Raw genomic sequence first — 19,231 nt, 5'->3', positions numbered from 1 at the left:
TGGTGTGGCAGAGAATTGCTTGGCATTGGAGAAAGCAACCCCTCCCACTCATTTGGTGACCACAAGTGTCAGAGGTGTTCTGTGTGAGAAGTAAAGGAGAAACAGGAGTGCTTTTTTCTCCTACTCAAGCCAGTAGCTACTACCACCGCCATCGCTGAAAAAATAAGAGTTTGTGATAAAATGGAAAAAATGTAGAATCAAAATAAAGACAAATAAAGAGGGAAGAATGTCCTGAGAAGAGGTCATCAGATGAGGGCCAGGGTCTGTCACTGTGATACCTACCTGGGCCCAGAGCAGCCAAAGCTATATATGAGTGTGTGTGTGTGTGTGTGTGTGTGTGTGTGTGTGTGTCCCCCTCCCTTTGAGTGTGGAAGATCCAGAGTGTAGTAGCAATATATAAACTGGATTATATATCACATGACCAAGTGAGATTCATCCCGGTAGTGCAAAGTTGGCTTAACATCCAACAAGGCAATTGTTGCAATATATCACATTAATAGAATAAAGGGGAAAAGCTACATAATTGTCTCCATAGATACAAAAATAGCATTTGTCAAAATTCAACACCTTTCATGATAAAAACACTCATATGATGAACAGAAGGGAATTTCCTCCACCTGCTGAAGGGCATCTAAGAAAAAAACAGTTTCCTTCCAATATTAAGCACAAGACAAGGATGTTTGTCTTTGCCACTTCTGTTCAACATTATACTGAAGGTTCTGGTCAAGGAAAAAGAAAAAAGAAAAAAAATAGCATTCAGAGCAGAAATAAAGAACCATCTCTATTTGCAGGTAACCTGGTTTCATATGCAGAATTTTAAGATAAAAAACAACAACAACAACAAAAAACCCAGAAAACTACCAGAGCTATTGAACAAGTTCAGCAAGATTACAGGATGCAAGATCAATACAAACAAAAAATCAATTATATTTCTTTATAATAGAAATCCAAAAATAACTTGATTGACAATAGCATCAAAGAGAATAAAATACTTAGATATAAACAAGTGTGAGACGTGTTCACTGAAAACTACAAAATACTGTGGAAAGAAATTAAACACCTAAATAAATGTAAAGAACATCACATATTCATGAATTGTTTAAGACAAAGTTAAGATGGAAATACCCCCCAATTCATTTACAGATTCAATTCAATCCCCATCAAAATCCTAGTGATATCCTTCGCACAAAGAGACAAGATAATCCTAATAATCACATCGAAATTCAAGGGACCCTGAATAGCCAATACAATCTTGAAAAGGAAAAAATTAAGTTGGAGGGGGTCACACTTCCTGATTTCAACTTACTACAAAGCTACAGTAATCAAGACACTGTGATATCAGCATGAGAATAAACAAATAGAGCAATGAAATAGAATCAGAGTCTAGAAACATACGCTCACATTTACAGATAATTGATTTTCAATGAAGGTGTCAAGAAAATTCAATGGGGAAAGAACAGCCTTTTCTTTCAACAAATGGTGCTGGAAAAACTGCATATCCACAAGCAAAAGAATGAAGTTGAACCCCTACTTCATATTACATACAAATATTAACTCAAATGGATCAAAGACCTACATGTAAGAGCTAAAACTATAAAACCACTAGAAGAAAATATATGTGTAGATCTTCGTGACCTTGGATTAGGCAATGGTTTCTTAAATATGACACCAAAAGCACAAGCAGCAAAAGAAAATATAAACTGGGAATCATCAAAATAAAAAATTTCTGTGCTTCAGAGGATATCAACAAGAAAAACTTGATATCCACATGCAAGAGGATAACCCACTGGATAACCCACAGACTGGGAGAAAAACTTTGTGAATCAAACAGCAAGTCAGAAAACATATAAAGAACTTTTCTAAATCAACAAAAAGACAAATAATCCAATTAACATGGGGAAAAGATCCAAACAGATATTTCTCTAAAGAAGATATACAAAAGGCCAAAGGTATGTGAAAAGATTCTTGACATTACGGACACACATGCAAGATACCACCTCACACCCACTGGGACAGTTATAATTAAAAAAAAAGACAGAAAATAGTAGGAATTGTCCAAGACATGGAGAAAGTGGAACACTCATAAGATGCTAACAGGAATGAAAAATGGTACAGCTACTTTGGAAAACATTCTGGCAATTCCTCAAAAGGTTAGCAGAAAATTAACATATGACCCAAGAATTTTACCCTTTAGGTATACATGCAAGAGTTAAAAATGCTGTCTGCACAAAAAATCATTTATGAACTTTTTTGTCTTTTCAGGGCTACACCCACAACATATGGAGGTTCCCAGGCTAGGGCTTGAATCAGAGATGTAGCTGCTGGCCTACACTACAGATCATGGCAACATCAGATCCTTAACTGGCTGAGTGAGGCCAGGGATCCAACCTGCGTCCCTCATGGATGCTAGTCAGATTCATTTTCGCTAAACCATGACAGAAACTCCTCGTATATGAACGTTCATAGCAGCATTATTCATAATAACCAAAAAAGTGGAAACAATCCAAATGTCCATCAACGTGAACAGGTAAAGTGTGGCAGAGCTACACAATGGAGTATTATACAGCCATAAAAAACAAGATGTCCTGACACCTACTACAAAGTGGATGAAACTTGAAAATATTATGCTGAGAGAAGCCAGACACAAAAGGCCACATATTGTATGATTCCATTTACTTCAAGTGTCTAGATTAGACAAATCTATAAAAACAGTAATTAGTGGTTGCCTAGGGCTGCGGTAGGGATGGTTTGAGGTTGACAGTTAAGGGTGAGGGGTTCCTTTTTGGGTTAATGAAAGTGTTCTCAAATTGACTACAGTGATGGTTTCACAACTCTGAAAATATAGAAAAAGTATGCATTGAATTGTATGCTTTAGACAGATATGGGGTAGGTGGTTTATATCACTCAAGTTGCATAAAAATAGTATAAAAGGAGGAGTAGAGGCAGTAAGAGGAACCTGTCAGGACATACTGTGACTCCTGTCACCTGAAATCTCTAGGGTAGACCATCCCGGCCCTGCCTGTCCCCGCTCCTGGTCCTATCCGCAAGTCTGGTCTTGCACCTCCAGATGGTGCCCCAAATCCATCCTGTTCAGGCGTGAAAAGAACTTGTGACTGCTTGGTCCAACCAGCTGTTCTATGCACTGGCCTGGTGAGGAGTTTATTTTCAGCTCCTCTCAAACCAGCTATGAAGGAGAAGGAGAACTAGGGGGTGTAGGGAGGTAAGACCAGCGGCAGAGGTAGCCCAGGCCTGGGAGAGCCCAGGAACTCCAGTGCCATGAGGGCCGCTGTGGCTGTGCCCGCTGCCGTGGGGTTAAGCCCCCAGCCCCTGGAGGGTCAGAGTGTGACTCTCAGGGTCCAGAGGCCCCCGAGCAGTCTCAAGTCTGTGCTTCTGGAGGCCTATCACTTGGGGCTCGGTGCTTCAGAGCCATCCTTAAAGCCTGCAGGATGGTGTCTTGGCTGTTTCGGATGTTGTAGTCACTGAGCTGCAGCAGACGGTCGAAATCTTCCTCCTTGTAGGTCATGTTGAATATGGAATAGGGGGAGGTGACCCCCGTGAGATCCACCTGGCCAGCCGGGAGCTCTGCAGGGCTGCGCTGGACACCTGACCAGGGGTGGGAGCAGGTTAGGCGCAGGGTCCGGAGGCCTCCACAGCTGGCAGAACTGTTCCACGCAACTGGAGCTCCACTGAAGGGGCTCCTTGCTTTCCTCCCAGCCCTCTGTGTCCTTTGCCCAGAACTCTAACTGTGGACAGCAGGATGCTCTTTTGAGATATGAAGCATGTGCTACATACAATTTCCTTGCAGCATTATAATTCTTCCACTGTTCAGGCCACCCCAGGTACCTATCTCACCTTTAGGGGGTCAGGTGGAAGCAGCAGAAAAACAAAGGCCACTAGGTTAGTGAGTAGATTCATACAACTCATGATGGAAGCATGAGTCTGAAAACCAAAGAGCTTTTGCTTTGCAAGAAACAGTCTCTGCTGAGAGCGAAAGAGAATTCCAAGAGGTGGGCTGAGTGGGGTTAGAATAAAGCTGGAGGGTTTGGAGTTATGGTGGGAACTGGAAAGCCAGGAAAATGCACAATGGCAGAATCAGTTTTTCCCATCAAAAGGAGGTGAAAGTCTGACCAGTGGGTGGGAGGTGAGGATTAGAAGGAATGTGCTGAAAGTTCAGATTTGGGGGTTTGTGGAGTAGAGGACTAGCTCCCTGAGGAAGGACCCTAGAGTGGGTTGAGATAGGATGACAGAGAGGCCAGATGTGATCCCAGATAGTTTTAGGGGAATCTGAGAGAGAGGGGTCACCTGGACAGTGACAGTGCCTTGATTCCTACAGCGCCTCCCCCCACCTCCCCCCAACCCCAGGGTGGGAGAGAAGAGCCCAGGAGTAGCAAGGGGCATTGGGGGAAGGGGAGGCCAGAAGAGCCTGGGGTCACGACACAAAGAACAGCAGTCCATTGACTTTGCAAAGAGAGGGCTCCTGCTGGGATGTGGGGATCCCCAAGAGGCCAGGGTACTGTCCCAAACTGATGGGATCACCCTTAAGACTGTCCTCCCTCTGCTGGCTGCAGGGGCACTGGGCAGGCCCAGGGCGATGCCTCTGGTGGGTGGGGTACTCACCAGGGGCTGAGTGGTCTTTGAAGGAGGCATTGACCAGCGGGAAGTGCAGCACGGCCGGGGCGTCGGGGCAGTCAGGGTCTAAGAAGAGGTGGCACTCCCTGGGCTGGCGCTGCTCCTCTGGGCTGGGATCCACACGGGGGAACGGCAGCCCCCGGCCCCGGCAGTCCAGCTCCATCTGCTGCAGCACCTGGCAGGAGGAAGGGGCCCCAGAGAGAGCCCGCTATTTCCCGGTCATCCCAGGTCAGTGCTCTAGAAAACGCGAGTACAGCTCCAGCCCAAACTGACTGCTCCGCATCAAGACAAGCGCGTTCTGTCCTGCTGGTGGCCCAGTCAAGCTACGCTGCACCACGGAGGGAAGCAAAGGACTCCGGTGGTCAGCAGTGTTGTTTGGCTAAAATCTTTCATGGGGTATAGACCTAACACCCCAGTTCCTACCTGGGATTGCTGTTTCTGGGTTATTCAATCTTAGAGCCTCAAGGACCTCAGTAGGGGACACACTTCTGTCTCAAAGCCCTACCCACCTGCTCCCCAGAGTTCCCAGGGTGCCCCGAGGGTGTGGATGTGGACAGGCCAGGCTTTTCCCCCACCTCTGTGCAGCTGTTCCTCTTGGGGTGGGCATGGCAAGGATGTGCAGCTGTTCCTCCCTGTCCACCATTCCAGGGAACCCAAGGCCCCAGCACCTCCACAGCCCTTCCCAACCCTGGCAGAAGCCTGTTGGTCAGAGCTTGTCACTTCTCTCTCTCTTCCCTTGGGACCCAGAAGATCTGAGCCACTGGCCCTGCTTCTCGCCCCTGGAGTGTGGTCTGGCTGGGCAGAGGCTCTGGGGTTCCCGTGGGGTGAGCAGAGGCACCTCAAAGGGCGAGGACAGAGAGTAGTCGAAGGAGAGGATGAGGTCCAGCCTGCGACCTGGCCGGAACATGGAGGGACAGCTGGTGTTGAGGAAGTAGCCGGCATCCACCAGGCAGAGCTGGGGCTCCTGCGGGGTCAGCTGACTTGGAGAGGAATCTGGCTGGCAGTCTGAGGAGGAGGCAGCGATAGTTAGGGGCAGCCATCCCAACATAGGTCACGCCCTCTGTGCTGCCTTTGCTTCCATGTCCCCTTCTTACTCCTGGTGTCACTCCCTGAATGTACACGTAACCCCAAGACCTTCCCCAAGCCACACCCCAGATGTGGATGCTATAAACTGACCCCCCTGCCCTGCTGCCAAAGCCTCTGTTCATCCCAGTCATGGTCCATTTCCACCCGGAAGCCCAACCTTGTCACCTGGGGACACTTACCTGCCCAGGTGGAGAAATCTTTCTGGGCACAGTAGTCCTGGTGCAGCTGGAGGCCCCGGAGGAAGTTGGAGCTGTGCTGGTAGAGTGGTCTGTCTGTCAGGAAGCCCTTAAACATCTGGGCCAGTGCCGTTCCAGGCTGCAGCCATGAGGAGGTCCTCGAAGAGGCAGGGGACTCCTCTGAGCCCAGAGAAACAGACACTGGTCCAGTGAGGGGCCTGGAAACACTTAGCCCTGTCCCCACCCCCTCTGAAGGAGAAGTGGCCTCATCCCAGGCTCCCCTCAGTGCCTCCCTTTCCTACCCAAGCTCCTGATCTTGTCCTTGATGTGCTGCTTCCAGGTGTCACCAGAGCTGGTGAGGTCATACCAAGCATCCAGCAAGTTCAAGGAGAAAATGTTACTCCAAATACCTGAAGGCCAAACCCCCAAGAGAAGTCAGCCCCTTGCCACCTATCCCTTGGAAACCAGCAGTTCCCAGCCTTGGGTGCAAATGGAAAATGGGAGTGGCAGCAGGCTGCCCTGCAATGGCCCTTCCCCACAGCCCACCCCCACCCTCACGGTGGGCTCTGCCCAGACCTGGGTACAGGTGTCACAGTCAGAGAGGCCTGGCCTGGGACTGGCCAGGGCCTTCAGAGTGAGCACTCCTCACCTTCCAGAAAGCAGACCCGAGACTCAGGGATCCTCTTCATCAGCCGCCCCATGAAGAACTCGGACCCGAAGAACTCAGAAGGGACAAAGGCTCCATACTTCAGGAATCCAACCTCGTAAGGGGAGAACTCGACCCACTCTATGCGGGCATGATGGGGAGGCAGGAGTGAGGACGGTGGGCTGGGGCGGGGGGTCCAGCTCTGACAAAGGCCAAGGATACTGCCCACCCAGAGACCTCAGCCTCCTCCCTGTCCGGCTGACTCCTGGGCTGACCAGCCCCAGTGCCCAGGACCACCACCCTTCCAGAAGGCTGACCATCTGTGTAGGAGTTTCCAGTGTGAATTCTCTGGGGACGCTCAGGGTGCAGAGGAGGAGTGCGTGCATGTGTGTGCAGGGGGAGGGTGGAGGGACAGGACTGAGGATTGTACCCTTGAAGTCGAGGGTCTGCAGATTGTGTTCTTTGACATTGAGGCTCAAATAGAGGGGTAGCGGGTTCTGGCCCCGCTCCAGCGCAGCTCTCTGTCCCGATAACTTCTGATCCATCACCTGGGGTGGGGACAGAGTTGCAAATAGGGTTCACCTCAAGCATCAGGGCCGAAGTGAGGTTGGGAGCACCCTGGAGGCAGGGTGGGTGCATGGGCTGGGAGGAGGGGGTGGAGAGGCAGCTGGCCCACTGGGATCTGGGTGGCCCGGGTGGGTATGCACATTTACTTTCTGCACCCGCCCCCCAAGTTCCGACCAGCCCCATACGCGGGATCGCCATGTAGAGCCATGCAGGTTGTGCCCTATCTGCAGAGGGTGCCATCCACGAGGACCACGGTGTCAGCAGTGAAACCCACCCCTGCGTCCTGTGGTTCCAGTGGCCCACGTTTATGGGCTGAAAGATGGAGGGGACATGGACCCTGATGCAAAGACACAAATATACATACACATGCACAAGTGCATTCCAGAAAGGACTCAGGAAACCCCTTCAGTGTACACTGTAAGTTTTGCTAGGGGCTGGGCTGTCTCTTCTAAGTTCACCTTGATGCCGTTCAAGTTTCAGCCCCTCCCAAGCACTTTCCTAAAATCCTCCCCTCCCCTCATCTCCTCCTTTCCTGCTTTGCACAGCATGAAGTTATACTCCACTGTTTATTCCTGCCTTCTGTTTCTAGTCTTCTCTCCCAAAGAACTCCAAGCCCCATTTTGATGGCAAAGACTGTGGCTTGCCTTTTAGGGGCGCCTCCAAAGAGCCTCGCCAAGTTCTAGGGGAACAGAGAGGCTTCCTTCTATCCCAAACCAGAGATGCAAAAAGGGTTCATCTCAAGCATCAGGAAGGTTAATGGTGGTGGCACCCTGGAGCCCTACCTGAAAAGGATCCTGCTGCCACAGGCCCTTGACTGTTTTTCACAGAACAGTACATGTACCACAAACATGCCACCTCTCTCTTAGGTTGTCTGAGCTGGAAGGCACCTCAATCAGCAGCTAGACCTAGGGGCTTCCCACCCCACCATATCAGCCTTTATCATTAGACCTGCTTAGAGTGTGTTAAATATACAGATTACTAAGTGTCTTCTGAAAATCAGCAGATGCCACTTAGGAACTTGCCTCTTTAAAAGTCTCCCCAGAGGTCCCATTGTGGCTCAGCGGAAATGAATCCGACTAGGAACTGTGAGGTTTTGAGTTCCATCCCTGGCCTCACTCAGTGGGTTAAGGATTCGGCATTGCTGTGAGCTGTGGTATAGGTCGCAGCTTCGGCTCAGATCCCGAGTTGCTGTGGCTGTGGTGTAGGCCGGCGGCTACAGTTCCAATTAGACCCCTAGCCTGGGAACCTCCATATTCCGTGGGTGCGGCCCTGAAAAGACAAAAATAAATAAATAAAAGTCTCCCCAAGTGGGAGTACCTGTTGTGACTCAGTGGGTTAAGAACCTGACTAGTGGAGTTCCCATCGTGGCGCAGTGGTTAACGAATCCGACTAGGAACCATGAGGTTGAGGGTTCGGTCCCTGCCCTTGCTCAGTGGGTTAACGATCTGGTGTTGCCGTGAGCTGTGGTGTAGTTTGCAGACGCTGCTCGGATCCCGCGTTGCTGTGGCTCTGGCGTAGGCCGGTGGCTACAGCTCCGATTCAACCCCTAGCCTGGGAACCTCCATATGCCGCGGGAGCGGTCCAAGAAATAGCTAAAATACAAAAAAAAAAAAAAAAAAAGAACCTGACTAGTATCCATGAGGATGTGGGTTCAATCCCTAGCCTCGATCAGTGGATTAAGGACCTGGCATTTCCACAAGCTGCAGCATAGATTGCAGATGTGGCTCAGATCTGGCGTTACTGTGGCTGTGGTAGTTGTAGGCCGGCAGCTGCAACTCCGATTTGACCCTTAGCCTAGGAACTTCCTTATGCTGTGGGTATGACCCTAAAAAGACAGAAAATAAAATAAAATAAATAAATAAAATAAAATAAAATCTCCCCAGGTAGGGTTCCATTGTGGCCCAGTGGATTAAGACTCCAATTGCAGTGGCTTGGGTCACTGTAGAGGTGCAGATGTGATCCCTAGCCTGCTATGTTAAGTACGTTAAAGGTATGAATAGGTATGTGTGTTGAGGAGGGAGGGGGCTTGATGAATATCTGTGATTGCCCTTCTCAAAGTCTTCTCATTTGCCTGCTTTCCTACTACAGATGCAATTTCTGCCCTAGGAAAGGTTGGGAACAGGGTCAGCACATCCCTCTATCTACTCGAACAGTACCTGGTAGTCCTTTCCCTTTTAATAGCTCACCAGTAAGTGGTGGAGGCCTCTGGATCTCTAGTCCCCCATTTCCAAATGAGGGTGCCCAACCCTGCAGAAGGCCACTCTGCTGGCATGTGGGGATTGCGGAAGCTGGGTGCAGTGCTGGGGATGTGTTAACGCTGGTGATCTAGACCTTGTCCAGGGTGGGACTAAAGCATCTCCAAAACTTTTGTCCAGAGTTGAAGATAAATATGTAAGACCTTCTTAACTCAGGAAAAGATAGAGAAAAACTGTGTTTCTCCTTGAGGAATGATGAGCAGTTTCTAAGCTATTTAGTGCTTGCCAGCAAGAGAGTAATGACAAAAGTTCCAAGGAGATAGAGTTTCTGCTGTGACTCAGTGGGTTACAAACCTGACTAGTATCCATGAGGACACAGGTTCGATCGATCCCTGGCCTCGCTCAGTGGGTTAGGGATACAGTGTTGACCTGAGCTATGGTGTAGGTCAGAGATGAGGCTCGGATCTGGCATTGCTGTGGCTGTGGTGTAGGTCGGCATCTGTAGCTCCAACTGGACCCCTAGCCTAGGAAACCTCCATATGCCATGGGTGTGGCCCTAAAAAGCAAAAAAAAAAAAAAAAAAAAAAGGGAAAAATTCCAGAGAGTTATTTGAGAAGTGCTGCCTATAATAGGTGTATTTTACAAGTGGGTTTTTGCAAAAGCTGAAGCAATATTATAAACATATGTAGACTAATTAAGTTGTTCTGAGCAAAGTTTCAGGGTATAGTATTTCTTTAATAATACTTAGTGGAATTGTGATTTGTTATGTATGGAGTTATATTTTCTGATAATTTAAAACAACTTTTGATACTGTAGACCAGTATAGTATAGAGTTAGTAAATACTTAGTTTTATCTAAAAACTTAAATTTGCAATCAACACTAAATTTGCTGAATAAAGAATTATTTCTAGAAGTATATAATGAATGTGAGTTTTAAGAGGTAAAGCATACTGACCTTAAAAAAAAGAAATAGTATATGAAAAGCTTTCATGTTGGGACAAAATTTTTAAAACCACATAGGTGCTCATTTTTAAGATTACATTGTTCAATAATACAAGGATTTTTATTCTTGTGAATTAATTTTTAAAAACTAATTGTCTTTTTAAAATGGCTATAAACTGTGTACATAAAACCATGCATTAAGTCGTTACTGGAGGATCAAATGGTAATTAAATATGTCTTCTTTATAGCCTAAGATCAAACTGCATTTTCTAGAACCTCATAAAGTGAACTGTTAAAACAAGCTTCCGGAATTTCCGTGTGACTCAGTGGTTAACAAATCCAACTAGGAACCATGAGATTGCGGGTTTGATTCCTGGCCTTGCTCAGTGGGTTAAGGATCTGGCGTTGCCGTGCGCTGTGGTGAGGTTGCAGACGCGGCTCGGATCCCGCGTTGCTATGGCTCTGGTGTAGGCCAGCGCTACAGCTCTGATTCGACCCCTAGCCTGGGAACCTCCATATGCCGTGGGAGCGGCCCTAGAAAAAGACAAAAACACACACAAGAAAATTAAAAATAAAACAAGCTTCCGTCACTTAATAGCAACAAATTGTTGCCGCCAAGCTGAAAAGTGAGTTAATACAACACAGCACCCTCAAAACTGAACATGAACAGTAGCTCCAAAGATACATAGGATATATTAATAAAAACATTTCAAGTAATGATGCTGGTTTTATAAATTCAATGCCATTTCAATAAAAATCCCAACAAGATTTATCATGAAACTTGACTAGCTGATTCTATTACATATATAGAAGGGCAAAGGACCAAAGGTAGCCAGGGTAATTCTGAGACCCAAAGTGGCAGATGGGGGTAAAATCTGCCCAGTCAGATACTGAGATATAACTAAGTAACTAAGCCAGTGCAGTATTAGCTCGGAGACAGAGAATGAGCCCCATTAGAAAGGAATAGAGAGCTTAGGAAAAGTCCTGTGCATGTATGATTTATTATATATTCATGCTGACACATGTTGACACATGACCAGAGTAATAATCCTAATCAGTGGAGAAAAAAATCAATAAGTGATGTTGGAGAAGTCTGCTATCCATATGAAAAAACAAAATAAAACTGAATTCCTGCTAACTTAATAAACTAAATTCTGGGTGGCTTAAAGCCCTAATTGAAAAAGAAATCTTTAAAACTTGTATAAGAATATATAGAAAGGAATTTTTTAACTTTCGGGGAGGGAAAGATTTCTCAAGGAACTCTAAAAGTACAGACCACAAAGAAAAAAATGACATGGATTATATTCAAAGTATGCATCAAAGTCTACTAGAACAGAGAAAGGATTATTATCCTGAATTCATAATGAATTCCTACAAGATATTTAAAAGATGAATAGAAAAACTGAAAAGAATTTGAGCAGTTTCTGCTGGGGCGCAATGGAATCAGCAGCATCTCTTCAGTGCTAGGATCCAGGTGTGATCCCCAGTGGCTTAAAGTATCCAGCGTTACCTAGCTGCATCTTAGGTCGAAACTGTGGCTTGGATCTGATCTCTGGCCTGGGAACTCCATATGTCATGGGGCAACCAAAATAAATAAATAAATAAATAAATAAACAAACCTTTTGTGTTTCAGATGTTTCAAATGTTTTAAAAGAAACTTTGTTCAGATAACTATATTGGTTAAACAACAATGTGGGGGAAAAAATCCTTATTAATTTTATTAGTTAATGCAAGACTCAGCAGTTAACATACTAAGCTTTCCTTATAGAAGCAATGTATAGAAGTTCCCAACATGGTGCAGAGGAAAAAAATCTGACTAGGAACCATGAGGTTGCAGGTTCAATCCCTGGCCTCACTCAGCAGGTTAAGGATCCAACATTGCCGTGAGCTATGGTGTAGGTCGCAGACATGGCTCGCATCTTCCATTGCTGTGGCTGTGGTGTAGGCTGGCAGCTGTAGCTCCAGTTTGACCCCTAGCCTGGGAACCTCCATATGCCGAGAGTGTGGTCCTAAAAAGCAAAAAAAATAAAAAAAATAAAAAAAAAAGTATAAACATTGTGTATGCTCAGTTTTGTCTTAATAATGTTAGGATAATAAAAAAGAAATAGAATAGCTAATGTTTAACGCTTACTCTATTCCAAGTCAGCACTGAGTGCTCAAAACAACCCTATACGGTAAGTACTATTCTCATTCTCATTGTAGAGATGAGAAAACTGAGGCTTAGAGAGGTTAAATAACTTGTCTAAGGACACATAGCTAGCCAGAGGCACTGGAATTTGAATCTAGGAATTCTGGCCCCAGATTTTTTTTCTTTTTAGGGCTGCACCTGCAGCATGTGGAAGTTCCCAGGCTAGGGATCGAAACTGAGCTGCAGCTGCCGGCCTACACCACAGCCACAGTCATGCAGGATCCAAGCCTCACCCATGACCTATGGCACAGCTTGTGGCAACGCTGGATCCTTAACCCACTGAGTGAGGCCAGGGATCAAACCCACTTCCTCAGTGACACTGTGTCGGGTTCTTAACCCACTGAGCTACAACAGGAACTCCCATAGTCTGTGCTTTTAATGCTACCATGAAGTTGAAGAATACATTTTATATTACGCATAAATAAAATAAAAGCTGTTCTGAGTGGGAGGTTGTGGTTAGCAGCTCTAAGCTATTGCATGTGGAGGGGATAATCAAGATCCTACTGCATAGCAGAAAAAACTACATTCAATGTCCTATTATAAGCCATAATGGAAAAGAATACTAAAAAAAGAGTATGTGTGTGTATATATATACACACATCTGCTGTACAGCAGAAATTAACACAACGTAGTAAATCAACTATACTTCAATAAAAAATTTAAAATAAATAAATAAAAGCTGTTTCAAAAATCTCACTGGTGGAGTTCCCATCATGGTGCAGTGGTTAACGAATCTGACTAGGAACCATGAGGTAGTGAGTTCGATCCCTGGCCTTGCTAAGTGGATTATGGATCCAGTGTTGCCGTGAGCTGTGGTGTAGGCTGCAGACACGGCTCAGATCCTGTGTTGCTATGGCTCTGGCGTAGGCCGGAGCCTACAGTTTTAATTGGACCCCTAGCCTGGGAATCTCCATATGCCAAGGAAGCAGCCTTAGAAAGGGCAAAGAGACAGAAAAAAAAAAAAAATCTCACTGGCTCCAAAAACAATGCTTAACTGACTTTGGCACTGACTGGTCCCTAGCTCTTGGGAGATCCAGAAATATCTGCTTCATGGCAATTAATTGAAGAATAACCTGGCCCAAAAAGCTGGCATCCCAAAGTTGGACAGACACTGCAGCATGGTGGTTTCCACATCTTTTAACCACTGGCCTCTTCTATCCAGCAGAAAATGCACACGTGTGTCAAGTAGCTGCAATGCTGCCCCAGCCCTGCCCGTGCACCCATGTTCCACCTCGCACATGCAGGAGCCCTACCTGACCGTGTAGCATGAACTCCAGCACCAGACCCCACAGGTCCACAAAGGTTGTGGGCTGGCCCTGCTCAGCCCGCTGCTCTAGCTCCTGAAGATAACTTGCCAGGCGCTCTGGAGAGAAGGCCTCCAGCTTGCTCTTGGTCAGGTGCTCCCGGGTATGTCTGATGGGTTCCTTGAGGTCCTTCTGTGACCACTCAGGGTCCCCGTACAGATGGGCCATTGTCCTGAGAGAACAAAGGAACATTACAGTTGGAGGCCAAGGCCCAGCACGGGTTGTTGCAACTCTATGTCACACCCTCTCACTTCTCCCAACAGGTGGCCCCTGCCACCAAGGCCACGCCTATCTGGAAAATTTCTTGGGGCTTTCTCATCTTCTTGATCAGCATTGTCCAAAATAAATAGAATGTGATAATCACATTTTGAAAAAGAGATCCAAAAAAATTAATTTTAACAATATATTTCATTTGATTCAATAACCAAAAATTACCATTTCAGCATGTAATCAACATAAAAGTTAATGTAAGTTTATGTTTTTCTCAAACTGTTTTCAATATTCATTGTGCATTTATTTATTTATTTGTCTTTTTAGGGCCACACCTGAAGCATATGGAAGTTCCCAGGCTAGGCGTTGAATTGGAGCTACAGCTGCTGGCCTACACCACAGCCACAGCAATGTGGGATCTGAGCCACATCTGTGGCTTACACCACAGCTCACGGCAACTCCAGATCCTTAACCAACTGAGAGAGGCCAGGGATTGAACCTGCATTTTCATGGATAATAGTCGGGTTTGTAACCCACTGAGCCACAATGAGAACTCCCTAAAGTCACATTTCAGTAAGACACAAAGGAATGAACCTCCAAGAGTAGAAAATCCGACCTCATCATAGGCAGGGTCGGGTGGAGGGAGACAATGGTGTCTTTAGGTAAAATAGCATCTCCTGACCTCAATTTCCTCATCTATACTATAGGGTCATTAAGAGAAACAGGAGTTCCCATTGTGGTTCAGCAGGTTAAGAACTCAGCTAGTATCCATGAGGATGCTTGTTTTGATCCCTGGCCTCACTCAGTGGATTAAGGATCTGGTGTCATCGCAAGCTGCAGCGTAGGTCATGATGTGGCTCAGATCTGATGTGGCTGTGGCTGTGGTATAGGCCGTGAACTGCAGCTCCAATTTAACCTCTAGCCTGGGAACTTCCATATGCCACAGGTATGGCCCTAAAAAAAGAAAAAGAAAAAAGAAAAAAATAATAACATTAAAATAAGAAAGACCACCCTGGAGAGCATAGTGAGGATTATATGCAGTAACAACCATTAAAAAAAAAAGAGCTACCAGCTTGGAGCTCCTAGTATGTGTCACATATGTTAAGTGTTTTACTTGGGCTGTCCCACTGCAGTCTATGGAGTAGGTACTATTATTACCCCCATTTTGGAGATAAGTCAGCTGAGAATCAGATAAAATAAGTTGTTCAAAGTCACCGAGCCGGTAAGTGGTGTTGCAGAAACTCAAATCCAGCTCCTTCTAGATCAGCTGTCTTCCACCTCTTCAGTAGTATGGCAGGACTTTGGGTCTGTTTCCTCCCTTTTGAGAAAGCCACTTGGCATCCATCAGACCACACTGCCCATACCCACTTGTCTTCCCCATAGAGAAGGTTCCTCTCATGTCCATTCCACCCCCTACCTGCGGCCTGATCATCTCTGCTCTTCCAGTCCCCAGGGTCCTCACCATGTAGAGCCCGAGATGCCACTGAAGTAGGTCACACAATCCAGGAGGCCCAGCTTCTGCAGGGCCAACAGGTGGCCGTAGAGAGAGGTCATGGCTCGGGCACCCCCTCCTGTGGCCATGATGCCCACAACGGGTATCTGGATTGCACAGAGACACAGGTTGGCTTAACACGGACAGGGGTAGAGCTGCCTCCTGCCTCCAGGGAAGGCACCTCCTGGTCAGGGCCTGTAGGAGTCAGGGTTAGAGCCAGCACCCAACTCCTCCCCAGACAGTGACAGCTCTTTGACTTGAACAGATCCCCAAAGAGGCTTCCCCACACCCTATATCTTCCCCCACATGCCCACTCCCCAGGGTCTGGAATAAGGCCACTGCAATGTATCTGCACCTATATCCTCCTGCCCCACAAACCTCATCTTCCTGCAGGTCACCATCCAGCTGCAGGACCTGCTTCAGGGCCTTGGCCACCACCTGCTTCCTCCTGCTCAGGAAGGCTTTCTCTTCTGCACACAGATCGAAGCCCAGACGCACGACCAGCTCCTTAGGGCTGTGGCAGTGGAGGATCCAAGGGTCAGGATGCACTGGCTGGCCAAGCCCACAATAACTGCCAAATAAACTCCCTAATCCCAATCCCACGGATCACCGTCTCCATATCCACCCCTGCCTGGTGACTACCCCTGTCCCCCTCGGATAGGAATGTCCCTTACCAGCTCTCAGCCTTGAGGTGCAGCTTCACTCCTGGGGCCTGAAATCAAAGCAAGAGACCCCACTCAGAATGCCCTAGACCCTGGGGGCCTTGGGCTCCTCCATCTCTCTTCTCACTGGGACCTCCCATCCAGCTGAGGCCACTTACATTTGTAGCAGGAACATCAACGGTCACTTCCTTCCCCAGGGCCAAGGCCCTCAGGGCCACAGTGAGGTGCTCAGCTGAGTTGCTTGAGTTCCAGCCATTGCTTTTAGAGCTCTGGAGGGAAAATTCATTCATTCATTCATTCATTCGTTCATGCACTCACTTGACCAATCCTTACTGAGTATCTAGACAGTGATCTGGACAGACACAGGCCCTCCCTGATAATACAAAAAATGTACAATATTGACAGTGGTTGTAAGTACAATAGTTACCATTGCTAATAATGACAAACATAATAGCTGACTAACTTTGCTATGTACCTGAAACTGACAGTGTTGTAAATCAATTATACTTTAATAAAAAATAGTATCTTATATTTATTTAGCATATTAATTGCTAACTTTTATTTATTTATTGTTCTGACTGAATTGTGTGCATGAATTTATAAAGAAACAGGTAATGAACTGGTGTTAGTAGATACCATCAAGGAAGTAGGCAGTGCGATGTGATATGAGAGTAAGCGAAGGTGGTATGTGGGGGCCTATTTAAGATGGAGGTGTCAAGGAGGGCCTCTGAACAGGTGCCACTGGAGCTGAGATCTGAAATAGGAAGTAGAAGGGAAGGAAGAGGAGCCAGTGGCCTGGGAAGGAACCACAGGAGGACAAGGAGAGCACTTGGTGTGTTGGAAAAACAAGAAGCGACAAACATGGCTCGAGCAGCACGAACAAGGGAAGCACAGAAGAAAATAAGGCAGCAGAGGTGGGCAGGGGCCAGGTAATGTGGGGCCTACAGACATGGACATGGGATTTATTCTAAGAGCATTACTGGAGGAGCCCTTGTAAGGTTCCAACAAAGACTGACATGGCATAGCAGCCTGGCCCCTCCCCCCGCAAGACCACCCACCCTAGGCCCCCAGTGACCAGCCCTGTCTGCCAAGGGTGTGCTACCTAATTGGGGGAGGCTGACAAGGCTACAGGGGCCTGGCCTTGGGAGAGGGAAGGCCAGGCAGAGATCTGTGGCAGCTGACCCACCCTTAGGCACCCACTCAGCTCTGCCTCTTGGGCTGCCATGTAGTGGAAACAGAAGGCTGAGGCTGTGCCTAGGACAGATGTCTGCGTGTCCTCATACGACCCTTTCAGCACCAGCTCCAGCTCCAGTTTGTCCTGATCTAGGGAAAGAGTGGGCAAGTCAGCAAAGGGGACCAAGAGCCTGGAACCCCAGCTAGGATCCAGGAAACCGGAGGTACTGCCCAGACATGGGGAGACCAGGTGACTAGACCTTGGCAACAGCACTGTGGGAAGGACTCACCCACAATCCCCATGGGACTCCCACCTCCTGTGCCCTCCCCCAGGCCCAGGGGACTCGCCTGCCCAGAGGAGACCCTTTGCACATGTGCTGAGTGGGCAAGGAGGAAGAGGGAGCTCTGCCCTGTGGCTCACCTCCTGCTCTACAGGTTCCAAGCCACCCCTTGCTCTCCCCAACATTCCAGGCAGAAACCAGACCTTGTTCTGAGCAGATCTCTCCTGTAGCCATGGCTGTGCTCCCCATGGCGTCTAGACGGACATCCAGGCGTGACAGCTCTCGGGCCTGGGGCAGACCATTTGTTAGACAGGGGGCTCTGTGGGGGAAACTGAGGTCCTCTCAGCCTCACCGTCCCAGATCCACCACCATGCACAGAGCCAGAGGTGGGGTCCAGAGTGAGACTAGACACAGAAACGCCTCACCCCACCTGTGATCCACTGCAACTGCGACGCCATGTATCCTGGAGCAGAGCCTCTCTGGTCTCTCTGAGGGCCCAGCACCCCATCCCCCAACCGGCCCTCAGACTCTGTTCTTTCCTCTGTATCATCCTCAAGCTGGAGGATGCATTCTGCTACAACTGCTCCCAGTTTATGTGAACCTCGGGTCCCAGGATGATGGAGAGGGTCAGAGAAACCCTTAACATTTTCACAACTGGTCTATCTCCTGACTGTCCTCCACGCAGCCAACTTGCCAAGTGAGCCTGCCGCATTCTCTCTGTGACGTGCGCCTGCTGCCCTCTCAGCTCTTGCTAATGACCTTCTCCCCCAGAACTGCTGAGTTCATCACCCAGCCACTGGTTTCCATCATCTCAGAGAAAAGGCAGCTGCCACAGGTGTGGAGGTTTGAAGGTGTTTTTGAAAAGGTAATACTAGCCCATCAAACAGGCATTCGTATGTCCCTGAGGGTGGGTGCCTGCTTCCATTCTGAGCTCTGACTGCCTTACTCACCTCATGCAGGGCCTGGCCTTGCTCTACAGTCATGCCTGTTGTGCTGGCTGGGAGCCTTACTTTGAGTAGAAAGTATCTAATTGTCGCTCAACTCCCCCCATGCCTGTCCATTGCAGCTTCAGGAGCATCCTACGGTTTAGGAGAGCTGACCATGACTGTCCACTGTCCTGAGGAAGAGCTGATGGACTCCTGGCTCCATCTCAAAGCTGCCAGGTTGGAGGCACAGCACGCTGCAAACTCCCTCTGAGGCTCGTTACCTTAATATTAAGAACCTGAACCTGGCCTGGCCTGCGTGCCCTCCTCACCACCTTCAAGGCTAAGAACTGTGAATTCAGCACACATGGACTTAACACCATCAGGAAGTGCCTAGAATTTGCCCAACACTCCCTCAGTCATCCTGCCACGGCCCAGAACGCCTCTTGGCAGAATCCTAACACCCACCTCTGCAAGTTCCCTTTAGTCCCAGGCCCCTCCAAGCCCTCCAGCCCCAGACTGCTGTCCCAGGCGACCACTTTAGTGAGGCCAGGTGGCCTTACCACAAAGCCCTGTCCTTTTCTTGTATCTTCCAGCCCACCCCTCCAAGGCAGCCACGCCCCATCCCCCTACCCAGTGTCCATTCTAGGGCCCCCCTCAGCTCCCCCTCACAGGCCTGGAGAAGTGGTTACCACAAGCACGTTGTTGGTGATGAGGGTTTCCGGGCAGTCTGACCTGGAAAAAAATCAAACCATCC

At 47.9% G+C, this 19,231-nt stretch overlaps 1 protein-coding gene across 11 annotated transcripts in view; it reads right to left on the bottom strand.

Moving 5' to 3' along the window:
* Positions 1-2,656: 2,656 nt before the first annotated feature.
* Positions 2,657-19,231, bottom strand: part of PLA2G4D (phospholipase A2 group IVD) — a 47,456-nt gene continuing 30,881 nt past the window's right edge. For 7 of the 11 annotated variants that reach the window (XM_084973824.1, XM_021097313.2, XM_084973828.1 and 4 more), the window contains 15 exons: positions 19,167-19,209; positions 17,755-17,839; positions 17,284-17,420; positions 16,256-16,366; positions 16,110-16,147; positions 15,814-15,949; positions 15,406-15,542; positions 13,683-13,905; positions 6,968-7,085; positions 6,541-6,678; positions 6,194-6,301; positions 5,895-6,071; positions 5,468-5,634; positions 4,618-4,804; positions 2,657-3,603 (listed from right to left, as the gene is read on the bottom strand). In XM_084973824.1, the coding sequence (XP_084829950.1) occupies positions 3,377-3,603; positions 4,618-4,804; positions 5,468-5,634; positions 5,895-6,071; positions 6,194-6,301; positions 6,541-6,678; positions 6,968-7,085; positions 13,683-13,905; positions 15,406-15,542; positions 15,814-15,949; positions 16,110-16,147; positions 16,256-16,366; positions 17,284-17,420; positions 17,755-17,839; positions 19,167-19,209 (2,032 nt within the window). In that variant the 3' untranslated portion in view covers positions 2,657-3,376. Of the gene's footprint in view, positions 3,604-4,617; positions 4,805-5,467; positions 5,635-5,894; positions 6,072-6,193; positions 6,302-6,540; positions 6,679-6,967; positions 7,086-13,682; positions 13,906-15,405; positions 15,543-15,813; positions 15,950-16,109; positions 16,148-16,255; positions 16,367-17,283; positions 17,421-17,754; positions 17,840-18,501; positions 18,762-19,166; positions 19,210-19,231 lie in introns of those variants that run through there. The other 4 variants (XM_084973850.1, XM_084973843.1, XM_084973853.1 and 1 more) reach the window with 4 other exon arrangements.

The sequence above is a fragment of the Sus scrofa genome, chromosome 1 (genome assembly GCF_054392235.1).
Source record: "Sus scrofa isolate SSC_HxYL_T2T_F1_AM1 chromosome 1, Sscrofa_HxYL_maternal_Yorkshire_Landrace_v2.0, whole genome shotgun sequence".
Classification (NCBI taxonomy): Eukaryota; Metazoa; Chordata; class Mammalia; order Artiodactyla; family Suidae; genus Sus; species Sus scrofa.
The sequence above is the reverse complement of the archived record's forward strand: the minus strand, read 5'-3'. Positions and strand labels throughout refer to the sequence as shown.